This window comes from Hemiscyllium ocellatum, chromosome 44 (genome assembly GCF_020745735.1).
Source record: "Hemiscyllium ocellatum isolate sHemOce1 chromosome 44, sHemOce1.pat.X.cur, whole genome shotgun sequence".
Classification (NCBI taxonomy): domain Eukaryota; kingdom Metazoa; phylum Chordata; class Chondrichthyes; order Orectolobiformes; family Hemiscylliidae; genus Hemiscyllium; species Hemiscyllium ocellatum.
In genome coordinates this window covers 10,381,177-10,398,483 of record NC_083444.1, presented here as the reverse complement: position 1 = coordinate 10,398,483, position 17,307 = coordinate 10,381,177, and the positions used below count along the sequence as shown (strand labels likewise).

Here is a 17,307-nt window from a genome sequence, read left to right as displayed (position 1 = left end):
ACACACTCTCTCCCCCTGCACACACACACACTCACACTCTCTCCCCCTCCACACACACACACACACACACACACACACTTCCCCCCCCCCCCCCCTCCACACACACACACACTCTCCCCCCTCTCCCCCCCCCCCCCCTCCAGCCCTGTGTTCCTACAGCAGCTGGGTACCTTGACAGTGTAGTTAAAATATTTTGCCGTCTGGATGAAACGCTTGTAGCCTTCTGTCTCCTTGGTTGCCACAGTGATCACTAGCAGGTTATCTGGGGGGAGGGAGGAGAAGGAATGCCTGACATTAAAGGTCAAATATACAAAAGTGCTTTACAGAAGTGAAAAATAAGAGCTTCCCAACACCCCAAAAGCACTTCGCCACCATCTTCAAGATATTGGCACAGTGGTTCGCACTGCTGCCTCACAGCGCCAGGGACCTGGGTTCAATTCCCGACTCAGGCGACTGACTGTGTGGAGTTTGCACGTTCTCCCCGTGTCTGCGTGGGTTTCCTCCGGGTGCTCCGGTTTCCTCCCACAGTCCAAAGATGTGCGGGTCAGGTGAATTGGCCATGCTAAATTGCCCCATAGTGTTAGGTAAGGGGTAAATGTAGGGGTATGGGTGGGTTGCGCTTCGGAGGGTCGGTGTGGACTTGTTGGGCCGAAGGGCCTGTTTCCACACTGTAAGTAATCTAATCTATCGCAACCCCAGTCTATGGGTATCAAGGATTGATAATGCAAAAGGTAAAAGGCAGACTGATACAAAGTGCTGGTTTGAGAGATGCAGTCACTGACAGCAGTTCAGGGCATCAGATTTTGTGGGTCCAAAGATGTGCAGGTTAGGATGAATTGGCTGGGCTAAATTGTCCACAGTGTCCAGAAATGTGCAGGCTAGGTGGGTTAGTCCTGTAGAATGCAGGGGTTACCAGAGGCTGGTGGGACCATCTTGAGAGGGTCAGCACGTTCGATGGGCCAAATGCTCCCACGCTGTCAGGACTCTGTGATAATGACCCTGCAGGTGACGCAGTGCAGATTCGGCGGTCCAGTTCCTGGCCTCCAGGATTTCACCTGCGAGAGGAGGTTCAGTAAAGTAGGGTTGTGCTCCCTGGAGGTGAGGTCAAGTGGTCAAGGAACAAAGAGGAACAATGTAGTAGATGGAGGGGAATTATTCCCACTGGCTGGAGAGCCTGGGAAGGGCATAGCCAGGGACTTCAGGAGTGACACTAAGGAACAATTCTACACACACAGAGGGTGGGGGAAGTTAGAACTCTCAGCAATTGATATTAGATCAAATGTGAATTTTTTTTAGATTAGATTACAGTGTGGAAACAGGCCCTTCGGCCCAACAAGTCCACACCGACCCGCCGAAGCGCAACCCACCCATACCCCTACATTTACCCCTTACCTAACACTGCGGGCAATTTAGCATGGCCAATTCACCTGACCCGCACATCTTTGGACTGTGGGAGGAAACCGGAGCACCCGGAGGAAACCCACGCAGACACGGGGAGAACGTGCAAACTCCACACAGTCAGTCGCCTGAGTCGGGAATTGAACCCGGGTCTCTGGCGCTGTGAGGCAGCAGTGCTAACCACTGTGAGTTTGAGAGAAAGGGATGGGATTGCAAGCAGGTTCGTGGAGGTTCATCACATATCAGCCACGGCTCGATGGGATTTATCGTAACTCAATTGGGAAAAGCGTGCTGACAACGGAGCCCCACAACTCCATGAGGTATCACAAATGTGTAACCCCCCACCCAATCAAACCTCCGTGACAGAGTATTACTCAGGGTTCAAGTAATTCACAGCAGGTTTTATCATTAACAGGGAAAATTACTGATCACAGACAAAGTTATTCATGAACAGGCGAAGTGATCACAATTGTACACATGCCTAAGAAAGGAATAGCTGAGGGGAAACGGCAGGGTTGGCCAAATGACCTCCAGCACTGTGTAGTTCCGCGCAGAATCTGACTCTGAACAACACCACGGGATTTTCTGGTCAAATTCATTATTTTATAGCTTGTTAAGTATTTGTTAAGTTTATCCATCAGTACTCAAAACACATAGGGAGTGGAGACTGAATTCACCTCAAAAGCCCCTAAAACATTCGGCCATTTTGGAAACCAGTGAGAGAGAAGTCACTGAGGAGCTGCCCCTCCCAACTGCCGGCTCTCGCTTGCATTTACTTCTGATAAGGGGTTTAAGGTCAGCTAGGAACTTGGGCGGAGGCATTCTGTGGGCAGACAGTAGCGAGGCAGGGACTCCCACAGGGCAAAAAAATCAACTAGGGAAAAAATGAGGACTGCAGACGCTGGAAACCAGAGTTTAGATCAGAGTGGTGCTGGAAAAGCACAGCAGGTCAGGCAGCACCCGAGGAGGAGCATTCTGATGAAGGGCTTTTGCCCGGAATGTCAATTTGCCTGCTCCTCGGATGCTGCCTGACCTGCCGTGCTTTTCCAGCACCGCTCTGATCTAAACTCCGACAGGGCAAGTTTAGTGGGCGGCACGGTGGTTAGCACTGCTGCCTCACAGCGCCCGAGACCTGGGTTCGATTCCCGCCTCAGGCGACTGACTGTGTGGAGTTTGCACGTTCTCCCCGTGTCTGCGTGGGTTTCCTCCGAGTGCTCCGGTTTCCTCCCACAGTCCAAAGGAACGTTTCTACACACAAAGGGTGGGGGAAGTTGAAACTCTCTTTCAACAATCGATGCAAATCAACTGTGAATTCTAAATCTGAGTTTGAAAGGGTTTTAATTAACTAGGAGAAAGTGAGGACTGCAGATGCTGGAGATCAGAGTCGAAGACTGTGTTGCTGGAAAAGCACAGTGGGTCAGGCAGCATCCGAGGAGCAGGAGAGTTGATGTTTCAAGCATGAACCCTTCATCAGGAATGAATGAGGGTTTTGTCCATCGAAGGGACGAAGGGATTTGAGCCAAAGTCGGTTGGCGGAAGACGAGCCCCAGACTGGATGGGCTGTATCACAACTCCGTTTTTTTCCCCCTCGTCCTGCTGGTGTGGCTTGGCTAGTGTTCTATGGAAAAGAGTGCTCTCGGGAGTTCTTCTGTTCTGCCAGAATGTTGTTATGGCCTCGGAGCTTTGTAGTATCTAGTGTCTTCAGCCATTTCTTGAGATCAGATGGAGCTCATTGGACTGTCTGAAAGTGGCATCTGTGATGTTGGGTCCTCAGGAAGAGGTGTCCTGAAGACACCAGAGGAGTAGACATTTAGCTAAGGGCCCTCTTTTTCGTTTTAGACGATAAAGGTACCACTAAAAATACCAGGTGAGTTTTTGCAACTTAAAGACTGAGTTGATTGCGTGGTGAACAGTTCAGCTGCACCAGATTATGTGACTTTTCAAAACAGTGACTCTTTGAGGGAGTGGCTCCTTTTTGAAAAAAAGACTGTCTCTCAACAATCTTTGGGTTGGTCTAGCTGTGATTTGTAACAGGTCTGTGTGAACCGTTCACTCAGAGACAGCCAAAAGCACCCCTGATCATCTCTCTCTCTCTAAATGAAAAAGACACAACTTGAAGTCTCTGAAAAGGAAGCGTTCTAATGCGAGGAAGGACTTGGGTCCAGATGGTTTGTTATTAGATCAAAGATCAGCCATTGTTCCACAGAGCAACGTTCTGTCCCTGCCACCAAAAATAATCAAATGCAGTTTGAGAATCTATTCATCCCACCCTTGCATTCTGGATTCGATCGACAGGATTTGTTTTTTTCCCCAATGCATTTTCCCACCTCTAATATTTGTGTCCCAACTGTTTTTTTTACCTGTATTACTCACGAATGAACGCGTGTGTTTGGAGTTTTAAAGGGTATCGCTTAAGTTGTGTAGCAGTAATAAGTAATCAATTTTAGTTTGCAATGTAGAGCCATAGCCCAAAAATAGACCTATCGGTCTAACTCGTCCGTGCTGACCAAGTTTCCCAAATTAAACTAATCCCCCATCTGTCTGTGTGTGGGCCCATATCCCTCTAAAGCCATGCACTAAGGGAAAACATTAGCTTCCTACAAACTGCAATATTTAAACTGACACGACAGACATAAGATTGTACCAAGGTATTTTTTTTTCAAATAAATAATACACACGTCCACATATAGAAATCCATCACCTCAAACTCACCTATTGCAAACTGGTAAAGTCAAAACTAATTGCTTACATGATTATCTCTAACACTGTCACTGCAACTCAAGTCGTTCACACTGTGTCAAATGCTTTTAGATATGATAAATCTCTGTGAAATAAAACTAGTCTGTATTAAGTTATCTGGCTGCAAAGTATTCCTTACATTGACAACCACCACATATTCCTTATACAGCATTTCTTGCAGCCTTTAGGTCGAAACTGCACATTCACTTGCAAGGAATTCATTGCATTACTGACTTACACTTTTCCTGATTCCTGCTTAGCTGAGTATTTTTTTGCTAAAAGGTTTAAAGCTGCTTTAAAGCAGCCTTTTTCACTCCTTACCCACCACTGACTCCCTTTCTGCTGCCCTCATCTACCCTTTTGTAGCTTAGATTAGATTCCCTACAGTGTGGAAACAGGCCCTTCGGCCCAACAAGTCCACGCCGACCCTACATTTACCCCTTATCTAACACTACTGGTGAATTGGCCGTGCTAATCAGGAATCAGGAAAAGTGTAAGTCAGTAATGCAATGAATTCCTTGCAAGTGAATGTGCAGTTTCGATCTAAAGGCTGCAAGAAATGCTGTATAAGGAATATGTGGTGTTTGTCAATGCAAGGAATACTTTGCAGCCAGATAACTTAATACAGACTAGTTTTATTTCACAGAGATTTATCATATCTAAAAGCGTTTGACACAGTGTGAACGACTTGAGTTGCAGTGACAGTGTTAGAGATAATCATGTAAGCAATTAGTTTTGACTTTACCAGTTTGCAATAGGTGAGTTTGAGGTGATGGATTTCTATATGTGGACGTGTGTATTATTTATTTGAAAAAAAATACCTTATGTCTGTCGTGTCAGTTTAAATATTGCAGTTTGTAGGAAGCTAATGTTTTCCCTTAGTGCATGGCTTTAGAGGGATATGGGCCCGCACACAGACAGATGGGGGATTAGTTTAATTTGGGAAACTTGGTCAAGAACAAACCACTATAAATACCGGAAGAAACATCAAAGCAGCGCTTCACACGAGGCTCCAACAGCACTGATGATGTTCCCTAGCCAGGGAACGAAACGTTTGCAGCAAAAACTTCCAGCTCGGCGAGCAGAACCACAACAACGGATACCCGAGCTACAAATCTTCAATCAGATTTTAAACTTGGTCAGCATGGACGAGTTAGACCGATAGGTCTATTTTTGGGCTATGGCTCTACATTGCAAACTAAAATTGATTACTTATTACTGCTACACAACTTAAGCGATACCCTTTAAAACTCCAAACACACGCGTTCATTCGTGAGTAATACAGGTAAAAAAAAACAGTTGGGACACAAATATTAGAGGTGGGAAAATGCATTGGGGGAGAAAACAAATCCTGTCGATCGAATCCAGAATGCGAGGGTGGGATGAATAGATTCTCAAACTGCGTTTGATTATTTTTGGTGGCAGGGACAGAACGTTGCTCTGTGGAACAATGGCTGATCTTTGATCTAATAACAAATCATCTGGACCCAAGTCCTTCCTCGCATTAGAACGCTTCCTTTTCAGAGACTTCAAGTTGTGTCTTTTTCATTTAGAGAGAGAGAGATGATCAGGGGTGCTTTTGGCTGTCTCTGAGTGAACGGTTCACACAGACCTGTTACAAATCGCAGCGAGATCAACCCAAAGATTGTTGTGAGACAGTCTTTTTTTCAAAAAGGAGCCACTCCCTCAAAGAGTCACTGTTTTGAAAAGTAACACAATCTGCTGCAGCTGAACTGTTCACCACGCAATCAACTCAGTCTTTAAGTTGCAAAAACTCACCTGGTATTTTTAGTGGTACCTTTATCGTCTAAAACAAAAAAGAGGGCCCTTAGCTAAATGTCTACTCCTCTGGTGTCTTCAGGACACCTCTTCCTGAGGACCCAACATCACAGATGCCACTTTCAGACAGTCCAATGAGCTCCATCTGATCTCAAGAAATGGCTGAAGGCACTAGATACTACAAAGCTCCGAGGCCATAACAACATTCTGGCAGAACAGAAGAACTCCCGAGAGCACTCTTTTCCATAGAACACTAGCCAAGCCACACCAGCAGGACGAGGGGAAAAAAAAACGGAGTTGTGATACAGCCCATCCAGTCTGGGGCTCGTCTTCCACCAACCGACTTTGGCTCAAATCCCTTCGTCCCTTCGATGGACAAAACCCTCATTCATTCCTGATGAAGGGTTCATGCTTGAAACATCAACTCTCCTGCTCCTCGGATGCTGCCTGACCCACTGTGCTTTTCCAGCAACACAGTCTTCGACTCTGATCTCCAGCATCTGCAGTCCTCACTTTCTCCTAGTTAATTAAAACCCTTTCAAACTCAGATTTAGAATTCACAGTTGATTTGCATCGATTGTTGAAAGAGAGTTTCAACTTCTCCCACCCTTTGTGTGTAGAAACGTTCCTTAGTTATACTCCCAGACTCGCCAACCAGTGGGAACAGTTCCTCTCCATTTATTACATCTGTTCCCCTTCATAACATGAGAACTTTGATCAAGTCACCTCTTGTCCTAACTCCCAGGGAACATGGGGATGGCACAGTGGTTAGCACTGCTGTCTCACAGCGCCAGAGACCCGGGTTCAATTCCCGACTCAGGCGACTGACTGTGTGGAGTTTGCACGTTCTCCCCGTGTCTGCGTGGGTTTCCTCCCACAGTCACAAAGATGTGCGGGCCAGGTGAATTGGCCGTGCTAAATTGTCCGTAGTGTTAGGTAAGGGGTAAGTGTAGGGGTATGGGGTGGGTGGTGGGTCGGTGTGGACTTGTTGGGCCTGTTTCCACACTGTAAGTAATCTAATAACCCTGGTTTTCTGACTCTCCTCCCATGATTTGACACAATGCTGTCTACCTGGCAATGTGGAACATGTGGTACATCACGTACACAAGTCCACCCGGCCAATTATCGCCCCTTCAGTCTATTCTTGATCGCCAGTAACATTATGGATGGAACTGGGGGACAGTGCTATCCAGCAGCACTTACTCAGCAACATCCTGTTCATTGACACTTCCTTGGAATTTCACCAGTAACCTCATTACAGTCTTGGTCTGAAACAGACAGAAGAGCTAAACTCCAGAGAGAAAGGTAACTTCTGTTGATATCGAGGCAGCATTTAGACCATAAGACATAGGAGTGGAAGTAAGGCCATTCGGCCCATCGAATCCACTCCACCATTCAATCATGGCTGATGGGCATTTCAACTCCACTTACCCGCATTCTCCCCGTAGCCCTTAATTCCTCGAGGCAACAAGAATTTATCAATCTCTGCCTTGAAGACATTTAGCGCCCCGGCCTCCCCTGCACTCTGCGGCAATGAATTCCACAGGCCCACCCACTCTCTGGCTGAAGAAATGTCTCCGCATTTCTGTTCTGAATTGACCCCCTCTAATTCTAAGGCTGTGTCGACGGGTCCTAGTCTCCTCGCCTAACGGAAACAATTTCCTAGTGTCCACCCTTTCCAAGCCATGCATTATCTTGTAAGTTTCTATTAAGTCTCCCCTCAATCTTCTAAACTCCAATGAATACAATCCCAGGATCCTCAGCCGTTCCTCGTATGTTAGACCTACCATTCCAGGGATCATCCGTGTGAATCTCCGCTGGACACGTTCCAGTGCCAGTATGTCCTTCCTGAGGTGTGGGGACCAAAACTGGACACGGTACTCCAAATGGGGCCTAACCAGAGCTTTATAAAGTCTCAGTAGCACATCTCTGCTTTTATATTCCAACCCTCTTGAGATAAGTGACAACATTGCATTCGCTTTCTTAATCACTGACTCAACCTGCATGTTTACCTTTAGAGAATCCTCGACTCGCACTCCCAGATCCCTTTGGCTTTACAAATTTTCTCACCGTTTAGAAAGTAGTCGATGCTTTTATTCTTTTTGCCTAAGTGACTAAATTTGACGAACATCTCACAGCCAGAAAACCATTGAAGTTAATGTGAATAAGGGAAAAAGTTCTCCATTCCCTAGCACAAAGGAAGGTGGTGATGGTTGCTGGAGGTTCAGTTGCAGGACATGCCCAAAGCATTTCCTCAGGATAGCACTGCAGACGCAACTGCTTCCAGCTACTCCATCAATCAACTTCCCTCCATCACCAGGTCAGCAATAGGGATGCTCGCAGATATTTCCTCCCACAGTCCAAAGATGTGTGGGTTAGGATGGATTGGCCAGGGGAAATTACCCACAGTGCCCAGGGATGTGTAGGTTAGGGTGGATTGGCCTTGCTAAATTACCCATACTGCCCAGGGATGTGTAGGTTAGGGTGGATTGGCCTTGCTAAATTACCCATAGTGCCCAATGATGTGCAGGTTAGGGTGGATTGGCCATGCTAAATTACCCATAGTGCCCAAGGATGTGCAGGTTACGGTGGATTGGCCGTGCTAAATTGTTCCATAGTGCCCAGGGATGTGCAGGTTACGATGGATTGGCCGTGCTAAATTACCCATAGAGTTAGGTGCATTAGTCAGGGGCAAATATAGGGTAGGGGAATGGGTCTGCGTGGGTTACTCTTCAGAGGGTTGGTGTGGACTTGTTGGGCCGAAGGGCCTGTTTCCACACTGTTCAGCCTAATTTTGATTGCTCAAATGCTGAAGAAACACATGACTAAATGCAGCAAGACCAAAAATCCAGGCTTGGGGTGATAAGGGGCAAATAACATCTGAACCGCGCAAGTGCCAGGCAATTACCATCTCCAACAACAGGGAACCGAACTATCTGTCCTAACCATTGCTGAAACTCCCACTATCAATACCCTGGGGGTGACAGTTGACTAGAAGGGGAAGATGTGGTGTAATGGTAATGTCACTAGGCTAGCAATCCAGTTGTCTCCTAACTGTAGAGGTCAACGCTCTGCAGACGATGGATTCAAATGGCCAGACAGCTGCAGAATTTCATTTCAGTTGATAAATCTGGGATACAAAACCAGTGTCAGAAATGGTGACCGTGACCACCATCATCAATTCTTGTAAAAACCTCCCTTCTGGTTTACTAATGTCCTTGAGGGAAGGATAGCTCTTGTTCGTAGCTGGTCTGGCCAAAATGTGACTCCAGACGCACAGTGATGCAGTTGACTTTTTAACTGGCCTTTGAAATGGCCAAGGAGGCAACTCATTCAAAGTCAATTAGGAATAGGCAACAAATATTGGCTTTGCTATGGAAACCGTGTTAAGGGCAGCACGATGGCTCAGTGGTTAGCACTGCTGCCTCACAGCACCAGGGACCCCGAGTTCGTTTCCCACCTCGGGCGACTGTCTGTGTGGAGTTTGAACGTTCTCTCCGTGTCTGCGTGGGTTTCCTCCGGGTGCTCCGGTTTCCTCCCACAGTCCAAAGATGTGTGGGTTAGGGTGGATTGGCCGTGCTAAATTACCCATAGTGCCCAGGGATGTGCAGGTTAGGCTGGATTGTCCATGCTAAATTGTCCCATAATGTCCAGGGATGTGCAGGTTAGGGTGGATTGGCCGTGCTAAATTACCCATAGTGCCCAGGGATGTGCAGGTTAGGCTGGATTGGCCATGCTAAATTACCCATAGTGCCCAGGGATGTGCAGGTTAGGCTGGATTGGCCATGCTAAATTACCCATAGTGCCCAGGGATGTGCAGGTTAGGGTGGATTAGGGTAAATTGTCCCATAGAGTTAGGTGCATTAGTCAGGGGTAAATATAGGGTAGGAGAATGGGTCTGCGTGGGTTACTCTTCAGAGGGTTGGTGTGGACTTGTTGGGCTGAAGGGCCTGTTTCCACACTGTCCTGAATCTTTAAGAAAAATCCAGATCATGGGAAGAAGCAGCTGAACTGAACCAGCCATAGACATATTGCAAAAGTAGGACAGAGGCTAGGAATTCTGTGGTGATAACTCACTTCCTGACTCCCCATACACTGTCCACCATCTATGAAGTATGAGAAAGAGTGTGATAGAATACCCCGACATTTGCCCTGATGAGTGCGGCTCTAACAGTGCTCAAGAAGCCCAACAGCTTCCTTCAACATTCGTTTCCTCCGTTATCAACTCCGCAACAGCCAATGCAGCAACATGCCAAGATTCCCTCAATAGAAACTTCCAAAGCCATGATGTCTGCCACCTAGAAAGGCGACACCACCCCCTGCAAGTCCCCCTCTGAGCCAGACACAATCCTGACTTGGAAATATATCGCCATCCCTTCAGTGTCACTGGAGTCAAAACCCTGAAACACCCCTGCCTGGAGCTATACGAATGCATCGACGGCTCCTGGACTGCCCCATCTTCTCCAGGGCAATTAGAGATGGACCACAAATTTGGCCGCACCAGCCACACCCTCATTCTGTCTTTTGAAGAAAAAGGCAGAAAACCAACTGCCCCATCTACTCCCTTGGTCAGAGCTAAAAACAATCCCCTTGCCCACTATGGGAAGGTTGGCGGAAGGGTAGAGGGCATCAATTTCAGGGCAGCATAAAAAACAAAAGCAACACGTGGAACTTATTTTCAAATGCAGTATGTGGTTAGGATCTGGAATACGTTATTGAGGGAGTGCAGCGTAGGTTCACGAGGTCAGTTCCTGGAATGGCGGGATTACCTTACACTGAAAGACTGGAGCGACTGGGCTTGTATACCCTTGAGTTTAGAAGACTGAGAGGGGATATGATTGAGACATATAAGATTTTGAAAGGATTGGACACTCTGGAGGCAGGAAACATGTTTCTGCTGATGGGTGAGTGCCGAACCAGAGGACACAGCTTAAAAATACGGGGTAGACCATTTAGGACAGAGCTGAGGAGAAACGTCTTCACCCAGAGAGTGGTGGCTGTGTGGAATGCTCTGCCCCAGAGGGCAGTGGAGGCCCAGTCTCTGGATTCATTTAAGAAAGAGTTGGATAGAGCTCTCAAGAATAGTGGGATCAAGGGTTATGGAGATAAGGCAGGAAGAGGATACTGATTAGGAATGATCAGCCTTGATCATATTGAATGGCGGTGCAGGCTCGAAGGGCTGAATGGCCTACCCCTGCACCTATTGTCTATGTTGCCTGAGAATATAGAGAAGCCAAGTTGATTTGAGGCTTTCAGAGGTGAACTGTATAATTATCTGAAGAAATAATATGCAGGGAGATGGGGGAGAAGGGAAGGGAGTTCGGCCTATTGAACTTCTGTGGTAGAGAGCTGGGAAAGAAATAGTGGGCCGAATGGTCTTGTTCAGTCCCGGTTCTGCGATTCTCACAGCAGGGTGCTGTCACCTGAGTCAATGACCAAAAGGCATCCCTTAAATCAAAAATCCATGCAAATAAGGCAGGTGGTGAGGGTAAGTCCACCAGACTGCTCTTGTGGGAGCGTGCTGTGCACATATTCCATCCTGCTGCACCAGGCACAACTCTTGGGAAAACACAAGAGGGAATCAGCTGCACTGGGAGCTAGGAAAAGGCCATCATTCCATCTGGGAAACCTGAGCTGGCTGGCGGACGTGAGGAAAATATTGCCCCTTCAGGTACTGAACAATCACAGTCTCGTCACTTGACACCCCACCCCACCCCTCCCACTGATGATCATCTTCACAGCAACAGGCTTGAACATGTTCTGTACTCAGTCACATTCTCAAAAATGTACTTCTTATGAGCGAGATCCCAAATGAGAAAGCACATTCACATTTCAAGCAACGATCGCTCCTGGGGCAGATACAGCACGGGGTTAGACACAGGGCAAAGCTACCTCTACACTGTCCACATCAAACACTCTTCAGGACAGGTTCAGTACAGGATTAAATACAGAATAAGGCCTCCTCTATTGTTCTAAACTTTGAAAAAAGCTGCCGTGACACTATCATGGAATCCCTAGTGTGTGGAGGCAGGCCATTCGGCCCCACAAGTCTACACTGACCCTCCGAGAAGCATTCCACCCAATCCCTGCATCTCCCAAGGCTAACCCACCTAACCTACACATCCCTGGACACTATGGGGCAATTTAGCATGCCTAATCCACGGGATCGGCACATCTATGCACTGTGGGAGGAAATCCAGAGCACACTGAGGAAGCCCACCCAGACACGGGGAAAAACGCGCACGTTCCACACAGACAGTCACCCCGAGGATGGAATTTAACCCAGGTCCCTGGCCCTGTGAGGCAGCAGTGTTAACCATTTAGCCACTATGCCATCCCATCAAATGCTAGGACAGGGACAGTATATGGGGTTAGATACACAGTAAAGTGCCTCTACACTGTCCCCATCAAACACTCCCAGGACAGGGACAGCATGAGGTTAGATACTGAGTAAATCTCCCTCTACACTGTCCCCCTCCCATCAAACACTCCCAGGACAGGGACAGCACGGGGTTAGATACCAAGTAAAGCTCCCTCTACACTGGCCCCCTCCCATCAAACACTCCCAGGACAGGGACAGCACGGGGTTAGATACTGAGTAAAGCTCCCTCTACACTGTGCCCCTCCTATCAAACACTCCCAGGACAGAGACAGCATGGGGTTAGATACAGAGTAAAGCTCCCTCTACGCTGTCCCCATCAAACACTCCCCGGACAGGGACAGCACTGGGTTAGATACAGAGTAAAGCTCCCTCTACACTGTCCCCATCAAACACTCCCCGGACAGGGACAGCACTGGGTTAGATACAGAGTAAAGCTTCCTCTACACTGTCCCCATCAAACACTCCCCCGGACAGGGACAGCATGGGGTTAGATACAGAATAAAACTTTCTCTACACTGTCCCCATCAAACACTCCCAGGACAGGGACAGCACGGGGTTAGATACAGAATAAAACTTTTTCTACACTGTCCCCATCAAACACTCCCAGGACAGGGACAGCATGGGGTTAGATAGAGAGTTAAACCCCGTATCCGCAGGGAAAACGTTCCAAGACCTACCACGGAAGCATGAAGCTGCAGATAGAAGCAAACCCATTTATTTAAATGGGAAGCGTACCTTCGGGACAACCTCCTGGTGCCTATAATATGTTTGGGCCACGGTCAACTGCAGATAACTGAAATCGCAGTAACCAGACCCACGGATACAGCAGTCACCCTGTATTTCTTTAAACTGAAAGGTAAAGCTGTCTTGACAGCTTCCCCATCAATTATCTGGGCAGGTACACTTTGGGGTTAGATACAAAGTAAAGCTCCCTGGACACTGACCCCCTCAAATGCTCTCAATACCAGGACAGCACAGGGTTAGATACGAAACAAAGTTCCCTCTACACTGCTCTCATCAAACACTCCCAGGACAGGGACAGCATGGGGTTAGATACAGAGTAAAGCTCTCTCTACACTGTCCCCATCAAACACTCCCAGGACAGGGACAGCATGGGGTTAGGTACAGAGTAAAGCTCTCTCTACATTATCCCCATCAAACATTCCCAGGACAGGGACAGAACAGGGCGAGACCGCACTGCTTTCCTTCGCATCTATATGACAGCGTTTACTGGAACGAGTATTAAAGTCAATTACATAGTTATTTTTTGATGGAGCAGTTCATTTACTGCACAAGAAAAATTGGTTTGGGTGGACCTCTCTTTTGGATCAGAGGAGAATTCGTGGTGATTTAATAGAGGGGGGAATGGAAGGATTGGTTTTTCCCGTACTTAGGGGCATAGATTGAGGGTAAGAGTATAGAGAGAGCGAAAGTGGAAGCTCTCTCAATAGAGGGTGGTGGATTCTCTCATTTCCCTTTAAGGATGGTTGAGGCAGAAACTCTCATCCCATTTAAAAAGAGCTTGGAGCTGCTGCATTGAAAACGGTGTAACCTGACCTGGGGTATCGAGGTTAGATTACACGGGCTAGCAGCCGACATGATGCCCTGAATGGCCTCCTCTGTGCTGTGTATTTTTGTGGAAGTCACAGATGGGATGATGCCTGTGAAAGGAATACGAGACACGGCGCTAAAATAAAACTCATGGCGCTGGAAAAGCGCAGCAGGTCAGGCAGCATCCGAGGAGCAGGAGAGTCGATGTTTCGGGCATAAGCCCTTCATCAGGAATGTGGGGTGGGGGCCAAGAGGAATGAGAGATAAATGGGAAGGTGGGTGGGGAGTAAGGTAGCTAGGAATGCAATAGGTAGATGAAGGTGGGGGGTGTGATGGTGATCAGAGTGGAGGGGGGAGCGGATAGGTGGGAAGGAAGGTGGACAGTTGGAGAGGGCTTGCGGAATGGGAGGGGGAGTTGAAGTGGACTTGTTTGTGTGGGTTTCCTCCGGGTGCTCTGGTTCCCTCCCACAGTCCAAAGGTGTGCAGGTCACGTGGATTAGACACGCTAAATTGCCCCGTAGTGTCCAGGGATGTGTAGGCGAGGTGGATTAGCCATGTCTGGGTGGGATGCTTCTCGGAGGGTCAGTGTGGACCTGTTGGGCCGAATGGCCTGCTTCCACATGTTAGGGATTCCACGGCAGCTTTATTTTCAGCTTAAAAGAGTAGAGGGGGCTTTATTCTGCATCTAATCCTGTGCTGGTTCAAGAGGGCAGTGCCGAGTTGGAACTGGGATAAGGTGGGGAGGGAGGAGAGATGAGGAAACTGGTGAAATCAACATTGATTCCATTGTTGATTCCATTGATTCTCACAGCGCCAGAGGCCCGGGTTCAATTCCCGCCTCAGGCGACTGACTGTGTGGAGTTTGCACGTTCTCCCTGTGTCCGCGTGAGTTTCCTCCGGGTGCTCCAGTTTCCTCCCACAGTCAAAACAGATATAGGTCAGGTGAATTGGCCGTGCTAAATTACCCATAGTGCCCAGGGATGTGCAGGTTAGGGTGGATTGGCCGTGCTAAATTACCCATAGTGCCCAGGGATGTGCAGGTTAGGGTGGATTGGCCGTGCTAAATTACCCATAGTGCCCAGGGATGTGCAGGTTAGGGTGGATTGGCGTGCTAAATTACCCATAGTGCCCAGGGATGTGCAGGTTAGGGTGGATTGGCCATGCTAATTTACCCATAGTGCTCAGGGATGTGTAGGTTAGGGTGGATTGGCCGTGCTAAATTACCCATAGTGCCCAGGGATGTGCAGGTTAGGGTGGATTGGCCGTGCTAAATTACCCATAGTGCCCAGGGATGTGCAGGTTAGGGTGGATTGGCCGTGCTAAATTACCCATAGTGCCCAGGGATGTGCAGGTTAGGGTGGATTGGCCATGCTAAATTACCCATAGTGTCCAGGGATGTGTTGGTTAGGGTGGATTGGCCATGCTAAATTACCCATAGTGCCCAGGGATGTGTTGGTTAGGGTGAATTGGCCATGCTAAATTACCCATAGTGTTAGGTAAAGGGGTAAATGTAGGGGTATGGGTGGGTTGCGCTTCGGCGGGTCGGTGTGGACTTGTTGGGCCGAAGGGCCTGTTTCCACACTGTAAGCAATCTAATCTAAGATATATATGTGAGGTTATTGACTTTGGGAGCAAAATACAGGCAGGCAGGTTATCATGTGAATGGTGGCAGATTGGGAAATAGCAACATGCAACAAGATCTGGATGTCTCCAGACACCGGTACATGCAGGTGCATCAAGCAGTGAAGGAGGCAGATAGAATATTAGCTTTCACAATGAGAGGATTCAAGTGCACGATTAGGGTTGTCATGCTTCAACGGTACAGGGCTTTGGTGAGACCATACCTGGAGTACTGTGTGATCTTCTTATCTGAGGAACGATGTTCTAGCTCAGGTTGTTCACTGAGCTGGCAGGTTTGTTTTAGCACGGTGGGCAAAACGTACGATCTAACACCATCAGCGCTCCACCAGAGGCTCACTGATGACGTCGCCCAGCACAGTGACGAAACGTCTGAAAACAAACCTGCCAGCTCAAACTTACAACCTGAGCTACAAATCTTCAGGAAACAATCACAGATGTTCTCGCTACTGAGGGACGGCAAAGAAGGTTGACCATACTGACTACTGGGATAGTAGGACTCGTGTATGAAGGGTGATTGAATCGGTTAGGACTATATTCATTAGAGTTTAGAAAAATGAGAAGGGGAGATCTCACAGAAACTTATAAAATTCTAATAGACGGGGAGATGGAGGAAGGGTATTCCCAATTAGCGGTAAGTCCAGAATGGGGGGGCACAATCTACAGATAACAGATAGGCCTTTTAATGAGAGTGGAGTGAGAGAAGAATGGTGAGGTAGGCATAGGTGAATTCACAGAGTCGAAGAATTTGACGCTGGAAAAACACAACTGGTCAGGTGGCATCCAAGGAGCAGGAGGGTTGAGGTTTTGAGCATAAACTCTTCTTCAGTCATGAGGTGGTGGCCCAAGGGGGCCGAGAGATAAATGGGAGGACAGGGGTAGGGGCGATAGTAGCTGGGAATGTGATAGGTAGATGAAGGTGGGGGGTGAAGGTGATAGGTCGGAGAGGACCTCCCCCTCATTCCTGATGAAAAGCTTATACTTGAAACGTCGGTTCTCCTGCTTCTTGACCTGCTGCGCTTTTCCAGCACCACGCTCTTCGACCGCTGATCTCCAGCATCTGCAGTCCTCACTTTCTCATGGGTGAACATAGGTAGAGGGTACGACTTGGTTGGGCGATGAAGCCAGTTGGTAGCTGAAGGAAGGGTCAGAGGAAATGGGAAGGCCTGGGAAAAGGAGTAGAGGGATGAGAATGGAGGTTGTTTGGAATTGGAGAACTCAAATGTTGAGTCCTCCAGGCTGTAGGCTGCCCAGGCTAAAGAGGAGGTGTTGTCCCTCCATTTTGCTGCCTGATTCGGTGTGGCGATGGAGTGGCTGAGGGGTGAGGCCCCCTCACCTCCATCCAGGGCCCCAAACAGTCCTGCCAGGAGAGAGAGAGAGAGAGGTTCACCTGCCTCTCCTACAACCTAGTTTACTTTGTGTCCAGTGCTCCTCATGTGGTCTTCTCTACATTGGTGAGACCAAACGTAAACTCAGGGCACGTTTCGCCAAGCATCTCAGCCAGGTCCACAGGGGTCAACCTGACCTCCCAGTCACCACCCATTTTAATTCTCTCACCAACTTCCTCTCTAACATGACCATACCCGGCCTCCTCCATCGCCACAGCGAATCAGACCGCAAATCCGGGGAACAACACCTCATCTTCTGCCTGGGCAGCCTACAGCCCAGAGGACCCAACATTGGAGTTCTCCAATTTCATAAAACCTCCCTTCCCCTTCCCCTCCCCCCTCCCTTCCCATTTCTGACTGACCCTTCCTTCAGCTCCGAATCAGATTCATTTCTCCCATCGACCAACCAGGTCGTACCTTCTACCTGTGTTC

The 17,307-nt window shown here is 48.3% G+C and overlaps 1 protein-coding gene across 1 annotated transcript in view; it reads right to left on the bottom strand.

Annotated features, from left to right (window-relative positions):
• Positions 1-17,307, bottom strand: part of plod3 (procollagen-lysine, 2-oxoglutarate 5-dioxygenase 3) — a 141,355-nt gene that overhangs the window by 116,046 nt on the left and 8,002 nt on the right. Inside the window, exon 2 of the mRNA XM_060854588.1 lies at positions 171-262. Within this exon, the coding sequence (XP_060710571.1) occupies positions 171-262 (92 nt within the window). The remainder of the gene's footprint in view (positions 1-170; positions 263-17,307) is intronic.